We start from the raw sequence: 17,221 nt of genomic DNA on the forward strand, positions 1-17,221 counted from the left end.
TAATTGGACTTCCCCCACATGCAACGCGTCCATCGGGTGCAAACTATGGAACCGACTTGGATCTGTTTATTCCGCGTGTTGCATTTGATTTGGCTTTTTTGGCAGCTTAGTTGGCAGTTCTTCTGACCGCTCCATTTTATTGATCATTTGACCGTTCATTTGACCGTTCCTTTTACCGCACACACCACTTTATGGTGCACTGCGCGACAGGGACGACTTTCCCCTCACTTGTCACTGCGCGACAATATGTTTAGTATTAAGTTAATTAGGGCTTCCTTACTTTGGTTGATGTCATTTTTTTGCGAACTCGCCTTTTCGGCATTTATGGCCGTCCTGCAGTAGGAGATTATGGATATCAAAATGTCTGTTGCTCTCTTGATGTGTAGCAAAGAACAGAGTTCGTTTTTTTTCATACTATTTGTGCTATGAATATAAAATAAGATGTTGCTAATGTCGGTATCTGAGAGTTTCTTTTTATTTATTAGGGAGAGTACAGCATCGGGGTTGTAGTTATAGCTAAATAGAAACGGTGCTGTTTTTATGTTGTTGTTTAAATCGTTCAGAATCGGTTTGTTGGTATTTTTTTCTGGCTTGTAATCCAAATAATCATCATATAATTGAAATGCCATGCCTATGTGGAGTCCCAAATTAAAGCAGAGTTCAATGATCTTTTCATTTTTAAAAGAAACTATTGCTATGGAGGCAAACAAATGGGAAAAAAGAGAAGCGGTCTTATGATATGTCTTAATAAAATAAGTTTGTAACGCATCTTCAATGTTATTAAACTTCAGATTGGTTTGTAGCAATTCCCCTTTTATTAAGCTCTCCACGACGTATGCAAATCGTCTGCATATTTGGGGGCACCCCGTGCCTGCAAAGACCGAACTGGCACGCGCGAGTAGGAAATCTCCAGAAAGTATGGATATTTTATTTCCATACTTTCTATGTAATGCAGGAGCCCCCCTTCTGTTATTTGCGTCATCAATTACATCATCATGTAGGAGAGATCCCATGTGAATAATTTCTGACGCGGCAATAATTCTGCACTGATTTTCCCCTATTTTCTTTTCGGAAATATTATTACTTGCAGAGTTCATCATGGCTATTTTTTTTTTGGCAATAATATTGTTTGCCGACTTGGCAATTTTCACAGATCTGGAATAGTTCCGTTGGATGTTTCGAAATTTAAAACTATTTTTTGAAGACACATTGTCCACATAAGATAGTATGTTCTTCAACAGAATGCTTAAAATGACTCGAAATTTTTTCCCCTGATAGAGGTATATATATGTTATAAATTCATCCAGATTGTTGTAATCCGTTTTGATCATGTTGTAAATGTATTCATCGATATTTTTTATTTTATTTTCACAAAGTACATATGGATCTATTCCACCCTTTATGTTCTTAAAATAATCCTGTAAGGATGTTAACTCTTTCTCTACTTGCTCGTCTTGGTACTCCAGCACATTCATACATAGTAAAATTTCTTTATACACGTTTTCTGAGTATTTTGTGTTGCTACTTCCGGATGTGTCAAATCTCATTTTGTTCATGTCCCAAGATATTTTATTTCCTATGTATTTCCCCGTTAATTTTAGGAGAGACGATTTTACTAATTCCACGAAGAGGTTTGAGCCTTTTCCCTGGTCCAAATCGAAGCCCTTCCTTTTCCACGGAAGGACGTCTTTAAGTGGGTCATCATTTTTGTTGGTTCGTAGCGACCTGAGGCATTTTGTTCTGCAGTAATTCAGGAACCCTTTAATGTTTCTTTTCTTGCTCAGGATGACCATCCTTCGGAGGGTGCGTCACAGGTGGAGAAATGAGGATTCAGACAAGTTTGCCGGTTTAGGACGGACACGCGTGGGTGAGCAACTGCGTGGATGCGCTCGCGTTTGGGGCGTATGCACACGGCGTATAAACCCAAAGAGGGTAGCTCCCACCGCGTCGGCACGTACGCTGCGTAGGCTCGACGGTTGCGAGATGCCCTAATATTGCATTCTTAACTCAGGTGTGGGGTGTGGGGGGGGCACAAGGGGGGTAGGCACGCATCTGCCACATATGTCCGCGTGTATTATACATACATTGAATCGCAACGTTGAATCGCAGCTTCAAAATTAGGTTTATTAATATAAAATCAGCTTGGCCTGATCATTTTGGCATAACATGCCTGAAAGGGAGTGAAAAAATAAAAACCTTGAAAAAAGTGTAAACGGATTTTTTTCCACGCCCTCGCTTTCTTCAAACAAATAGTGAACACTGGAAATTTTGTAGACTAAAATTTGACGTTCTTCATTTGTTTTTTTAAACGAGAAAGGGGGAAAATATCAGAAAGCAATAAAAAAAAATAAAATAAAACGATAAAATAATAAAGGAATAAATAAAACGAGTATACGATCCTCTTTTTTTTTTTTTATTTTTTTTTATCCCCTCAAATATGCAGAAAAATAGCAAAATTGTGAAATATCTCCGAAAAAAAAAAGCTTGAAAGCGTTTTGACTTTGATCTTCCACTACATTGTCGTCATTCATTTTGTTTCTTTTTTTTAAAGGGTCCATTTTTTCTTTCCTTCTTTTGTGCCAATTAATCTTTTCGTGCAAGTTGTTTTGTTTCCCATTTTGCAGAATGTGAAATATACATTTTTACAGCAGCAAAAATGGAGTTACATAAGATCCAATAGTTACTGGAAAAAAAAATGCCAGGTGAAAAGATACCCATTAAAGAGATGCAGGAAGATTTTAATTCTTTTTGTTTTATTTTTCTGAGCCTCCATGTAATTTCTCCTTTGAAATAATGTTTTACTTGTACAATAAATTCACTTCCGCATCGACGAGAAGTCATGAAGAAAAAAAGGACAACATCGTAGATGCCGGGAGAGATGCAACTCTTCCAGCTTCTGAGAATGTCACCAGAGGGAGAAGCAGTGAAAGGGACAACAAGGCAGAGGAGGACGATTTATTCTGTGCCCTGGAGGAAAATGAACGAAGTAGGGAAGTCATAATGGAAAATGAAAGGCATGAGAACGGAGTGGAAGAAGGAAGCGACATTTTCTTAATAGGTGAGAAAATGAGCGCAAGATGTTCTGCTTCCGAGTTTAGTAGACAGGGGGGGGACACTTGGTGGGATGGCAACCCCACTTGGGGAGCGATGGCTCCCCTGGAAGGCCAAGTTGGCACACACCTCGATCAGCCAAGTGAACATCACCAAAATGGGTCCAAAACTGATCAGCCAAATGAAAATGCCCAACACGGAGGTCCCCTGTGTGAAGAATTTGACGAAGACGGTGACGAGTTTTTCAAAATAGACCAAGACAATTTTTCCTCCTTCACGTTTGCAGTTAGCTGTGCTACTGAATGGAAGGGGGAAAAGGAACACTTGCAAAACTCAAACGATGAAGCGCAAATAAAAGATTCCACTAATGAACAACACAAGGAATACCCTTTTGAAAATGGTTACCTATTTGATAATAGCTCCGATCATGTGAAGATAAATCTATCCTTACATCCCAGGGCTCAAATGGAAAGTGGCAATTTTGACCAAACAGTGATGAACGGATGTTCACCTAGGGGGGAAATGGCCTCATTTGTGGAATTTATATCCCACGGAAATTTGACAAGATATTTTAATAAGGGGGAAGAATGCGAAGAGGAAAATGAAGGAGGCATACAATTTGAGGCCAATGTTTCCACGCACATCCAAGAGAGGGAAAGAAATCTGGAAGGCATTTTTAAAGAAGAATCTGTGTTGCATACACTGTTGGAGGGGGAACCTATTGCTAGTGAGGGGGAAGAGGAATGCCCATTGGGGATAATTGAAGACATCGATGTGTCATATGAGAAGGAATCCAGGGGAGAGACCCGGAACACGATGAGTCGTATCAGAGGGGTTGGCCAAGACCGGGTTGAAAAGGGGGCAGAGGTGAACAACCCAAATGAAGCCGAAAAGGACACCACGAATGAGCTCCATATGTTCGACCCAATAATGCCTGATGACGAAGAATCTGAGTGTAATTTTTTCCAAGGAGTGCACTTCCCCCAAAAGTGGCAAGCTGCTCCCCGTGAAGGTCCACGTAGTGGTGACTATAGCCATGCCGACAATGGCAAGAGCAATTTCTGCCCCGTGGACATACACATTTGCCCCAAAAGTAGTGAAAACAAATTCAAATTGAATTTCTGTTCATATGAATTCCCCGGGCCAGCTAATATCAATGGCCAAGAAGAGGAAGATAGGGACGCCTGCTTTGATAATAAAAAGTTAGAGAAGATAAGCGAAGAATTGGAAACACAGAATTGGAACCGCCCAATTGAGAATCCTTCTCGCGTAGATAGCGAGAGAGGGGCGGTACAACCAAAGGTGGTAGGTGAAAATGGTAAAGAAGTTCGAAGCAAAAACCTGTGTGATGAAAAACAAGCCTGTGAAGTAGGACAAAGTGGTATAACCGAAAAATGGGACGAAAAAAAATTGATGCAGATAAATACCTTCCAAAGGACGAATTTCGAAATGGATAATGTAAAAAAGTCGTCTGATGTTTTTTTATGTCGTGACGATGAACAGTATGAAGTTGCTTCCATTTCGGAGAATCATGGAGAGGAATCATTTTTTTTTGAAAATAAGGAAAAGATCGAAACAGTGAACCTAGAAAAGAGCGATGAAAGGAAAGCTGTATCTGTGGGTGAGGAGGTGCTTCTTGTGGAGGTGGCTGTGCAGGGCGGTGAGGATGATTTTTCGCTTTTTCAAAGTGAGCAGTCGGTGAGAGTAGTGGAAGTGGAAAATGAGGAGAGCGCATCCCTCCTTGAAAATAAGCAAACGGTGGAGGTGGTGAACATGCTGGACATGATGAACCTGCTGGACGTGGTGGAAGACGACGGAGGAGCGAGCGCAAAGGAGAGGAATTTCTTCGATAGAAAAGAAACCTACGAAACAGAAGAAGCCGCGGAAGAAAGCAAGAGGAAAACGCTGCATGATGTTTTTTCATTCGAAACAGTGGATTTAAAAAGTGGGAATTCCAACGAATCGGCCAAAATTAGCACATACATAGGGTTAGACGAGTTCAGTGGGAAGAACGAGGTGGGGGGAAATTTGTATGAAACAGGAGAAGACACAGAAAGAGTTGCAGTGCAAAGGGAGGAAGAGGAAGGTGGCAAAGGGGAACAGGTTAACATCGAAGAAATGAATGAATCAAAGGGAGACAGCCATTTTAGTGACAAAGAAATGGAAGAAATAAAAACAGTCGAATTGGTTGGCCAAACTAAAAAGAAGTTTTACCCGCACAAAGAGGAAGAAGATTCAGGTAATGATCACGAATTAGATGAGGATAGCAAATGCCTAGAAGATAACCCAGATGATGATGCAGAAGATATATTAGGAGAGAATCTCATAAAGGAGGGTGAAGAATTGAATTCCATTCTTCTTCCAAAGATTACAAATGAGCAATTTGTGCAGGAACAAGATAATGGGACGGAAAATAAATTAGAGAGTTTATTATGTGTGCCCTCAAATATGATGCAAAAAAATTTTCTTTTTGATCAACATAAAAGAGACATGCTCCCCACCACCGGTAGAGACACTAACCCAGTTCGTGCCAACGATATAGAGGAAAAAAACAGATGGGAGGAAGATAAACAAACTGAGTGCGTCGAAACGGTTAAGGAGCCGGAAATCTGCATGCAAATATGGAATGAATTTTACGAAAAGGAAGCAGCTCAAAAGGTGCACTGCCATGGAAAGATGATCAAGGAGAATGGGACGGATGCGATGACAGGGTTAACAGATGAGGAAATTTTCGAAGCAGCTAATTTGAATGATAAAAAGGAGAAGAAGAAAAAAAAAAAAAAAATTAAAAAATCCCGCATAATAAGTGAAAAACCTTTTGAATATGATTCGGGCAGTTTGAAATATTTGAAGGCCGTAAAGGAGCTACCACCACTAGATTTTTTAAAGTGCAAAGATTTGAGACCATTTTTGCGTCTTTTTAACATAGTTCTGAAGGCAGTGCGTATGTTTCGCTCCAGCGGTAGGGACAAATGCACAGCGGATGTGTGCATGCGTTACGGAAGGGCATGAGTGCGGCGCATAATTACGTTGCCTCTGGTACATACACCTGTAAGCACCACCTGTTTCTATAAATTCACTTCCCCCCTTTTTTTTTTCCTTTTCCCTGACGCAGAGGATTACTTGTACGTTTTGGCGGGAGATGAAACCGGGTGCATTTACGTGAAGCTGGAAATGAAGCATGAGAAGTTCTGCCAGGTCCAGAGAAAGAAGAAAATGAAAAGACAGAAAGAAGCACACGAAATGTGTAACATTGAAAGGTGCCGCGCATGCGTCTTTGTAGACTCACACATGTCTTACTATTCCATAAATTTAGTCTGCATTCTTTTTCCACTTCTATTTTTAGGAGGACCAAACCTTCATGCTTGCCAATTGCTGTGTATCTGTTGAAGCGGGTCATGCCTTTTTAGAAATTAACGAGTACAGTGATATTTTCTCATTGAAGTATAACCCCATAGGAACTGTGAACAAAAGCGTAAATTTCTCTGATTCGAAATTTCTTGCATTATGAGAGTGCAAAATTTAATGTCGCAAAGGGAAAATTTTTTTTTTTTTTTAATCCGGCAAAGATATACAGTTTGTCCTTCTCTTTCGTTTTACATTTTCCAATATGCAAATGGATATGTTGTCGTGGATGAGAATAGGGGGTGGTGGAACAACCATTTTTGAACAAGTTTGTCCTACTTTTTTTGTTTTTTTTTTTGTCGATAATTTGCTTTTATTTGTTAAAGGTAACCACTTTTTCTTTTTTTTTTTTGTAAGCACTGTGTGCAAAGCGGTATAGATATATAGATCTTTTTGTTTTATGTATGCGCACCCCGTTTAATAAGAACAGTGTGTTTTTGTTACTGATCTAATGGTGCATAAGATCGCATACGTATTGAAGTATTCCTGCACTTCCCCTTCATGTGACTTTCTCCAGTTTTAACTGCCCATGGACAGGGAAATTAATTGGTCGCGTTTGAGAATAGAAAGGTGCACACATATACGTATGATGATTCTTCCCGGTGGGGTCCTGCCAATATGGTAGCCTCGGCCATTTGCATTTTGATGATACGATTCTACATAAAATAAGTGGAATTCGTAGAAAGAAGAAGAAAACATATTTAGAATACCAATCTGCTTCATTTTGTAGAGCTCCTTTTTCTATGTGATAAGAAGGCAAAATGAAACTGATCCTCCCAAGGATTTATGTCATGAATTGATCTGTGTCACATGTGTGTGGGTGCATTGTATTAAAAATAAAGCATTTCTTGTTTAGTTACCTAAAGTTGAGGCGTAGGATAGGGATATGTGTCCCTGTTTTTTCATTCCAAACATTTCGGAGAGGTTTCACCTAAATAGATCAGTTGCTTCTTTTGTCTAAAAGTGCGTTACCTTAATTCTTTTAAGCACATTAGAAAAAAAAAAAAAAAAATCGTGGGGGCCTATCATTGAATGCAACGGATACACTGGTTATTTTGAAAACCAAGACAGCTGTGTTGCTATTAGTAGATTGGTGGAATGGTTTTATCGCCACGTTCCTGTTGATAAGTTGCAAGGGGGATAATTTAGCTACAAATTTTGTGCGTTTTTTTTTTTTTTTTTTCTGCAAAATTTGTGTTCTTATGCAAGGACAGCGATTCTCGCGGGAAACCTCCCCCTTTGGTGAAGGTATTCCCTATGTACGTTTTGATACCGACACAGGTAGCGGCAGAGATCAACACGGAGATGGGTTCCAACAGAAGGGCGTGCACCTTCCCCACACACGTGTGCATATTTTTGCCTACAGTCAACAACGTGGGCCCTTATACCTAGTACCTCTATTTTCCCCAGTCTGAACTATTCCTTCGAAAATAAAATGAGCGCATTTTTAGGGAAGCTAAGGGCCCTATTCCACACAAGTTCTACATGTCACATGATTTTAGAAGCAGATTTAACACTCCAGCGGGATAACGCCACGATGCTTTCATGGGGAAATATCTTAGATTGGTAATTCTTGACCAAAGGTTAAAGAATTGGAGGGAGAAAGAAGAAAAAAAATAACACGAGTTCTTAAAATTGTAAGTACAGTTTCGTTCCATTTTTCTTTTTTAGTATTACCATTTCTAATTTTAAAACTTTAATGAAAAAGTGAAAAGGGGAGGTAGGAATGTAAGCCCCTAATGGGGAAGGCGTAATGGGTTGTAATACATATGTATTATGTCCTTGTGTGAACGTGGTAGGGAGGAACAAAGCGCTGGTAAAACGGAGTTAGCACAGAACTACATTGTGTGTGAGCGTCGAAAGGTTAGTAAATTCACATTTGTACTTGCTAACCTCCCAAAGTAGGTGGTTGACTACGAGGCAAAGATATCTACACCATGCGGACTCTTTTCCACTTTATCGCCCGTCAGCCAAGGGCAGGGAGCCGTATCGACAGAGGTATACCAGTAGCTGTGCAGGCCGCTGCGCAGGGCGATTCCCCCTCCCCAGGTGTATGTACGCGTGCCCATCATGACCGGAGAAGTTCTCATTTTAGTACGCACTTTTAAAGGGTGACAAAAAACGTCTTCCAAGCAGCTGCCGAGTTGGGAGGCCCACGTCGGCGGGCTTCGACAGCTTAAACGAGGAAAGGAACTGTGTGTTTCGTGTAAGTACACACTTGGGGTAATATTTACCATGTCATGGGAAGTAAGGGAAATATCCTACCCTTTATGGTGCGTTTTCCTCTACATGCAAATATATTATTTCCATGCCATGGCCGAGAGTAGAACACACCCTATTAGCGCCTTAACATTTCTTATTCATTCGTTTGCCATTTAACAAAATCGCTATCATGTGTGACGCATGGGGGAGGTGGTGTGTTGTTTTTCTCTGTTGTAGTATGAACATTTTAAGCAACAGGAAGAAGGGTGAAATGAATTGTAAAGATAAGAAGTGGTTGCTCATTCGTCTTAGATGAGTATATCATCTAACACGACGGACTCAAAACAAAATGTTACCTTCCCGACTCAATATCTACAACGAAGAGGCTCCATCGCGCCAGTATGTTCTTCGCCTGCAGAGTTAAATGTAATTTAACTACCTTCTTTAAGATTCACCTATCTTGTAGGAGAGATAAAGAGAACTCCCAAATGTGCTTCCTGCCTTTTTTCCAAAAGAAAAGGGTGGTTACACATTTAATGGACTAAGATTAAGGCGGCCGGTAACACTACACAGTGCAGTACAGCACAGTTGAGAACAGTAAGACGCTAATAAGATACACGCAGCGTTGTTGTGGGTCGCTGGTTCAACTAAACCATTGGATAAGGACAGTGTATATATTGGTACGCATTATTCCTTTGGTTTTGTTTGTACTATTTATGAGCCCCTATATATCATATACAGTAGTTCTTTTTTATCTAGTCTATGAATTTCCACAATTTAAAATATTTTAAATATAAAAATACAGTTCCATTGTCTCACGGTTAGTAAATAAAACTACTTGAAAGAACTTAACTGGTTAAAAAAATATATAAAAATATATATATAATCTCTCATAATCCATATAAGAAAAATGTACACGATTATATATTTTTTTTTTTTTGGTAAATATAAAAGAATAAAAAGAGGCATATATATTAGTTATAAATATACAGATATAATAAAAAAAAAGAAAAATCCTATTCTTATGCTATGGTTCTGTGGTTCTAAAGTTGTAAGGATTTATTATATGGAGATAGATAAATAATTAATGCGTATATAAAATGGTTAGAATATAAGATATATATAGGTATACATACATATATAGGTACACATATAGGCACATATATAGGCACATATATAATATATATATTATTCTACGCAACTCTACGAACTTATTATAAGTCCTCATTTCATAAAAGGTAAAATTTACTCTTTTTTTATGACTTTTTTTTCTTTTTTTTTTTTTGCTAAAAGGTGAGAAACAGATAAAAAGAAAAACATGCTAAAAAGTTACATATATATAATATATATATATGTCGCTCTTTAATTTTTCTATTATCGTAAAATTATTAAACACGCTTAAAGCTTTCTCTTGAAAAATATAAGTCCATGAACAATGGGGCTTGGCTCGGCTCTTTTCCTGTTTTTGTTCCGGGGATACTCTTCTCCATTTTTTCTTGTCAGCTCAAGTGGTAGGGTAAAAGATCTGCCTCCATGAAGTGCTGTCATTATTTCACACCACATATATACACATGTACGTAAATTGTACATATATATATATATAGGCGTACAATTTTCTCAAGTGGCTTCAATCTTTTGTTTAGGTTCCTGCTCCATGGTCTTCGAAAATATAAGGCTCACAAAAGCGCTTCTTTGTGTGGCCTTTCTGGTTAATCTGGTTTTCTTTTGATTTAAGGTTTATTATTCCCCATTTAGGTTCTGGTAGTTGTAGGTGGCTTCTGCTGGTTTAAGCCACCAAGTAATGGCTCTTTCTTGAGGCCTGGGGTTCCCTTTTTGTTACCCTGTTTGTTTTTGTAGTGGATACCTAAGCCTAAGGCAGTACCGAGGAGTACGGCTATACCAGAAGCAATGGAGGAGATCATCATGATCTTTTGGTTTCTTTTTTTCCTTTCAGCATCGGTTAATTTTTTGTATCCAGGGGAAACTTTCTTTCCTGCTACAACATTATTGTAGAAGCTTGGAGCAATGAAGTTGACTGCCAACAAAGCAGCAATGAGGTATAATACTTTAGTGATTTTCATTTTGGATAAAGGAGATTGCGATGAATTATAAAAATAAAATCTGTAAAAAGTCGTAAAAGGAATAGAGTTGAAAAAAAAACAAAATAGGATTTTTCGTTATTTAGGGATAAACGTTATAAAAGTTTAGGTGCTTTTGTTAAATGTTAAAATATTAGATAAATCTAATTTTTATTTATACGAGGTATAAAAATTAAGTTTAATTTTTTTTTGAATAGAAAATTTATAAAAATTTTTGAAAAATATTTTAAAAAAAAAATTAATATATTTTTTGATTAAATTTATTTTAATTTTTTTATAAAATTTTATATAAATTTAATAGTTTTTATAAAAATTTTAGGTGCGATTAGGATTTTTGGCTAACTAAAAGAGTATTGATTGATAATTTTTTTTAATCAAAAAAAAAAAAGTTATCTTATTTATCTATAAAAAGTTATCTAGAAACGTTTTAATTTTATTAATTTTGCGTTAAAAAAGGGGCTATAAACGCAGGTTTCCATCCATTATCTATTTTTTTTAATTAAAAAAAGCTCTTTTTTGGTGAACCGATTTATATATGATATATTTTCAAGGGGTTAAAAACTTTCCTTTTGTGTTTTTTTTAAGGCGAAAACTAGTGGCTTCTTTTTTTAATTTTTACTTCTCTAAATTTTTTTTTCATGCGCACTTCCCAAAAGTTTGTGCATTTTAACAAACCACCCCATATAACCTTTCTTGAATTTTTTTTTTATTTGCATGTAAAGTTTTAGCGCATTAACGACAGTTAGATATTTATACTGCAGCAATGTTTAGAATGCGTGCTTCTACGCTAACTTTTTACTTTTCATAAACCCCTTCTCACTGATATGTTCATTTTGGAATTAATGAAAAAACTTTTGTGGAGTAGCGAGTAAACCAGTTAGAAAAAATAAACGCGACAGTTAGTTATGGATGCACCGTTAAAAAAGCGGCTTTCTTTTTGTTTGTTTTTTTTTTAAATAATTTTTCTTCTTTAAAGTTAGGCTGTTTTATGTAAAAATGTACAGAATAACGATTAGCAAGTTAACCTATACACATGTAAAAATTTAGCGCGCGGGTTTTTTGAGAGTTTATACCGATGAAATAATATGAAAAGCGTGAACTATAACCAAAAAGTGAAGGAAACGAGGTGCTAACTTTGTTGAAAAGCGACAGCACTGAGGAGGAGGGATAGTGCGTGCTTTTTCTCCAGCGCTTAATCTATATATAACTAATTTGAATACAAAGAGCTATAATTATATATATAATATATTATTTATACGTTCATATGGGTAAGTGGGGGGGAGGGAGCATTAGTAATGGTAGTAGTAGTAGTAGTACGCGAATAGAGTACGGCGTGCCCCTTACAAAAACAGCGGAGCGCTGACCCTTTCTCTCCCTTCCTCATTTTAAGGAATTAATGATGGCAATGTGTTATTAATATAAAGTTACCGACCCCCTCTGCTTTACAGGAAAAATTTAATTATAAAACTTCCTTTTGCGCAATAACTTTTTAAGGGGGTGTTCCAGGGGTGTGAGTACCTTTCTGGTTAGTCACCAACACAATTTTTATTTTTTCTCATATATAGCATAAAAAAAGAAAAAAATAGAGGCCCTTCTTCTTTGCAATAGAGAGGAGTAAAAAAAAGAAAAAAAAAAAGGCACATCAAACATTTGTAAGTAACTATTTAAAATAGGAAATAATATATAGTCAGTGAGGGATTGCTCAGAAAATTGTAGCAAGTTTGATGAAATAAAAATGGGGGTGAGGGATGGGTACCCCCCAACTCCACATTTCTCCAAGCATTTAATTATACTAGATGCATCATCAACATTAACATGAAAAATGAGCCGAATAATTATTATTTAAAGGGTTAATAAGCTGTGAAGAAGGAGTTCAATGGTAGCTGCAATTACCTTATTTTCTATACCTTCAAATAAATAATCCCATCATGAGTTTTTACTTTATTTCAAAGGGAGAAATTCGCTGACCTATGAAAACGTGAAGGTGAAAGGCCTCAAAGTTTACCCATCCCCCCCCCACGGGGTATAGTATATAGCATATATGTGATACTATACTATATATGTAGTCACATAAGGACCACCCAATCCCCGCATCACATTAGTAACATTCCTCCATTGGCATTATAAAACCTTCCATTCACCATTCAGTGCATAGGAGTGATGTATATAATCCCATAGGCATTAGATACTCTTCCAGCATATGAAGCAAAAGGTATATGGGATAGCTTATATATACGTATAGCTCCATTTTTTACATTTTTTTTTGGGTGCTCTACACTTTTTTAATACCCAATGGGGTTCATGTTAACCATAAAAAAGTTCACAACGTAGGATTAAGTTATTGTTTAAGCTGGCGGAATTTTCTTACGTTTCATTTTCCGGCTTAAGCCAGTTTTAACGCAACATATTGTTAAATGTGTACATGTATGTACCTGCACCAATGTGCTTTTAATATACATACAGAATTCCTTGATAAAATTTTTTCCTAAAGCGCGTTTCCCTGTATGTACAGCTTTGCTGTGTGCCATACAAGTATAAAGCGAATAGTGTACAAAGTGCGGGATCATATCAATGTTAATGGATACCTTTACGAATTGCGGTACCTTGTATGAGGGAAAGATTAACATAGGGAAAAAAATTCAGTAGGATGTCAGTTTTTAAATCGTTCCATGGGGAAAAAATGCCTCACCTTTTCTTTCCATTCCGTTTATGAGATGGCGATTTATCGTGACGACATCTTTTCATTACATTTTCGCCGAGAAATTTGGAGTTAATTTCTTTTTCACGTGTAGACATTCTTCTGTATATAATTATTATTGCACTTAAAGAGATAATAGCCAAGGGGGACATAGCGTTACGGAAAAGTCAAAAAGGGTTCTACATCCTTATAGTTTTATTTTTTCTCTCCCCTTTGACGTGTAAACCAACCAACGTTAATGTGTTAACTTTCTGAAGGGGGATATTTACAAAGACACATGGGGTACAAAGAAGTGTTTGTAATGTTCTATCTTAATATAAATATCTTTGTGAAACGGCAGCATAAAATGAAAATAGGAAGTTTGTGTACGGTTAAATGAACACACGGTATTGTGGTACAAAAGATGAATAATCAACAAATTGATTGTTAAAACTGTGCTGCTACGAAAACTTCCTTCTTTTAATATTGGTGTTAATTTTTTCTTTTTCTTTCTTTCTGAAAGTGGTTAATTCGTTAGGCGCTCTTTAAAAAGGAAGAGTACGTACTATGTTCGATTTGGACAGTTAATTTAAAAAATAAATATTTCAAGTTGTATATAAGCTCTGTATTTTTTTCTTAAAAAAGGGTAACTTAATTTCGTGAACGCTCTAAATTTGCGAAAAAATCGAAATGATGAAGACCGTACGGGAGGGGAACAACATTACTCGTGGCCTCTTGGGTAGCATTAAAAAGGGGAAGGCAATAATTCCACAATTTATTTTAAAAAAAAGAACAGGTAAAAGAGGTAAAACAACATAAGAACCATTACACATATTTTCATTTTGCACACGATAAGAAAAAAAAAAGAAATACAGTATTTTATATTTAGGACCGATGTACAGAGAGGATTAAGATAATGTATATAAGGCATTCACTTCCACAGGGTGCAGAGCCAAGCGTAATGGTTTTCTCCCTAGGGGAAAACTGCACATAGTTAACCAATATAGGGCTTGAGAAATATGACCCCCGTTAAATCCGGGGCAGAAGGGTGGAGAATATCAACACCAGTTGTCCGTTCAAGTAGATACCTAAAACGGGTACACGTAACCCCTATGCACATGTAATGGCAAATGCCCCTTTGAGGCAAAACCGACACAATGGAACATGTACATTGCCAAATAGGAAGAGGTCACTTCCAACAGTGTTGGTTTAAAAACATGTCGTTTCTATTTAGACGGCACAAACGTCCTCCCCGTTGGGTTGCAAGGGATCTTTTGGTCTCAGGGACATGATTTCTTTCGTCTACATTATCAACTTTGGACTGTGGAATTTGGGCACAGTTTTTTTTTTTAAAACGTTCATTTTGTTATCATTTATCTGACAGTAATTCTTAGTATATGGGAGAGTCATAGCTGGACGGATAGGTGGTAAGTTTTAAAGCAACCATTAATTAAATATAAATTAAAGAAGACTAAGTAGTTTGTTTTACATATAATTTAATGGTTGCCGTAAGTTCATCTTAAAATAAACAAAAAAATGTATTTAATGAAGAAGGGGGGGAAATGAAAACAAAAAAAAAAGAATATTTTATTTTTTGCATAAAAGACAGGAGGAATAAGGAAGCATTCTTACAGTTTTCTCTTCCCTTTTCTTATCCTCTTTCGTGGGTTAAGAGGTGGATGTAGACAACTTTAAATTTATAAAGTTAAAAAGATGGAACTTTTCAGCAGCCTCGCTTATGGAAATGTCCCTTCATTTTATGCTATTCCTTTTTGTCCTCTTTCATTTCATCTTACATTTATACATTTGTGAACGTAAAACAAAAGGGGAATTATTATCTTATTTTAGCAATTTGCGGATTCGGGGAATTTCTCTCTTTTTTCTTATTTGGGGAGAAAAACAAAAATAAGAATGGGAAGGCCCTGATGATGGTTGTGCGGCGAGATAATAGTAACATTTTACGAAACTTCCCTCGCTAGTATTCTTCACCTTCGATAATTGATAACACCAGGAAAGTGAGGAAAGTCTCCAAGAATAACCAAAGAAAAGCAGTCAAAGAATCGGGAAACTATGTACAAACGGGTATGCACATAGATGTCAATGTGTACAGGGTATGTTATATTCTCATAATGCGCTCTTCTAGGGGATCTTGTTTATCTTTATTATGAAAAAAGTTAAGCAATTCCTAGGAAAAAGAAGTTTCAAAACGTGATTTTCAAAGGTCGAAGTATCTGATGGCTTCATCCCGTATTTGTCGGAATATTGTCATATCTTCATAATTTGAGAAGCACAGAAAATACATGTCATTGACAAAGTTGGATACTCTCATTGCGGCATTGTCTAGCTGTTCATCTGTTAGGTACAAGCCATTTTCCGTAAGTAATTCTTCGTGATAAAATCTTATTAATTCTAAGTCGTTTATAACTGTCTTTTTTTCATTATAGGTGCTTTTATCTTTTACATAACAAAAGAGACCTTTGAAAACTTCTAATTCTAGTGCGAAGATAGACTTTAATGTTTCCATGTACGAATCTGTTATGGATTCGGTAAAGCAGAAATCTCTAAGGCGATCACTTATTCGAAGTGCCATGGAATCTCGTAGCTCAGAGGGTAATCCAGAGTTATCACTTTTTTTGTAATTTTCATACATTTCTTGTAAAATACCAATGTGGTCCTCTAAGAGTTCATTTTTTTGTTCATCCGTGGCGCAGTTGATAATTTTATTTAAGTACGTTTTTGTTGTCTCAAATTCTACGAACAAAATTGAATAAAGAGATCTATAGAAGTCAAGTAAATCTTCCAATTCGTCAATGCTGTTTATATTTTCCTGTATAACTATTCCATTTTCGTTCACTTCCTGTACTATATATTCACCACTGAATTTGTCATCATTGTCTTCGCCATCAGAGTGGTTTTCTTCATCTTTATCAGAGTGGTCATGGTCGTTCTCTTTCTCTTTTTCCAGTTCTATTTCTTTTTCTTCTTCCTTTTGTATTCCCCGTTGTTCCTCGATTCTTATACTTTTATCTAAGCTTTGAAGTTCTACATCTTGTTCATTCTCATACTTCTCATTTGCTACATTTACACCGTCACTGTCTTCTTGTATCTCTATGTAGTCACCTGGTTGGATTGAATCATGTTCTGGGGGTTCGATATTGTTAACCAAAATAATTTTTTCCCCTGCATTTGATGGTTCCCCGTATGTTCGTGTGGTCAAGGCATGCGCACCAAATAGGCTCGAATTAAATGCAATTTTTAGCAGTAGGTTAGCGGATATAACAGCAATGTACTTCTTGATCATTTTTGCAAATTGGGGGAAACACAAAAAAGGGTACAAAAATTAAAAAAAAACGAAGCAAATGAAAAAATAAAGCCATAAATTAAATCGCTCTAGAGCTTTCCAAATTGTGCAGTGCTCAAGGAAATGGAGACAACCACTCGTCGGAGTTGAAAATAGCGCTACAATTGTATGAATGGAGGAGAAATACAAACAACGCGTGTCTCGAGGATAAGCGGTTATGCTCCCAAGGAGTTGAACCGATTATGCGTAGTGGTGAGATATGCAGACATGCAGAAAATATGCATACATATATGCATATAACGTTTCTGCGAGTTGTAGCTTATGATGGTTGCTCTGAGGGCAAAGGATGGAGAGAATGTTCTCTATTGACAGATGTCCCAACATGCAAACATAGGGCATACGGACACACGAATGTACAGACAAATGGTGCACTTTTGCGTACAATTTTTTTGTTGTTCTTTTGTAGCAAAAAATGCTTTTTTGTCG

At 37.0% G+C, this 17,221-nt stretch overlaps 4 protein-coding genes across 4 annotated transcripts; 1 reads left to right on the top strand and 3 right to left on the bottom strand.

Moving 5' to 3' along the window:
* Positions 1 to 224: 224 nt before the first annotated feature.
* On the bottom strand, positions 225 to 1,793 carry C922_02870 (hypothetical protein; the record flags this gene model as incomplete). Its single annotated transcript, XM_008818468.1, has 1 exon — positions 225 to 1,793. The coding sequence occupies one exon, from the start codon at positions 1,791 to 1,793 to the stop codon at positions 225 to 227; it is 1,569 nt and encodes a 522-aa protein (XP_008816690.1).
* Positions 1,794 to 2,793: 1,000 nt separating this feature from the next.
* Positions 2,794 to 6,562, top strand: C922_02871 (hypothetical protein; the record flags this gene model as incomplete). The annotated part of the gene is made up of 3 exons (XM_008818469.1): positions 2,794 to 6,013; positions 6,167 to 6,249; positions 6,398 to 6,562. 3 exons carry the CDS (start codon positions 2,794 to 2,796, stop codon positions 6,560 to 6,562), a joined length of 3,468 nt encoding a protein of 1,155 aa, XP_008816691.1.
* A 3,847-nt stretch (positions 6,563 to 10,409) lies between these two features.
* C922_02872 (hypothetical protein) lies at positions 10,410 to 10,739 on the bottom strand (the record flags this gene model as incomplete). Its single annotated transcript, XM_008818470.1, has 1 exon — positions 10,410 to 10,739. The coding sequence occupies one exon, from the start codon at positions 10,737 to 10,739 to the stop codon at positions 10,410 to 10,412; it is 330 nt and encodes a 109-aa protein (XP_008816692.1).
* Positions 10,740 to 15,649: 4,910 nt separating this feature from the next.
* C922_02873 (hypothetical protein) lies at positions 15,650 to 16,735 on the bottom strand (the record flags this gene model as incomplete). Its single annotated transcript, XM_008818471.1, has 1 exon — positions 15,650 to 16,735. One exon carries the CDS (start codon positions 16,733 to 16,735, stop codon positions 15,650 to 15,652), a length of 1,086 nt encoding a protein of 361 aa, XP_008816693.1.
* Between the last annotated feature and the right edge of the window lie 486 nt (positions 16,736 to 17,221).

Source organism: Plasmodium inui (genome assembly GCF_000524495.1).
Source record: "Plasmodium inui San Antonio 1 unplaced genomic scaffold supercont1.10, whole genome shotgun sequence".
NCBI classification, from domain to species: domain Eukaryota; phylum Apicomplexa; class Aconoidasida; order Haemosporida; family Plasmodiidae; genus Plasmodium; species Plasmodium inui.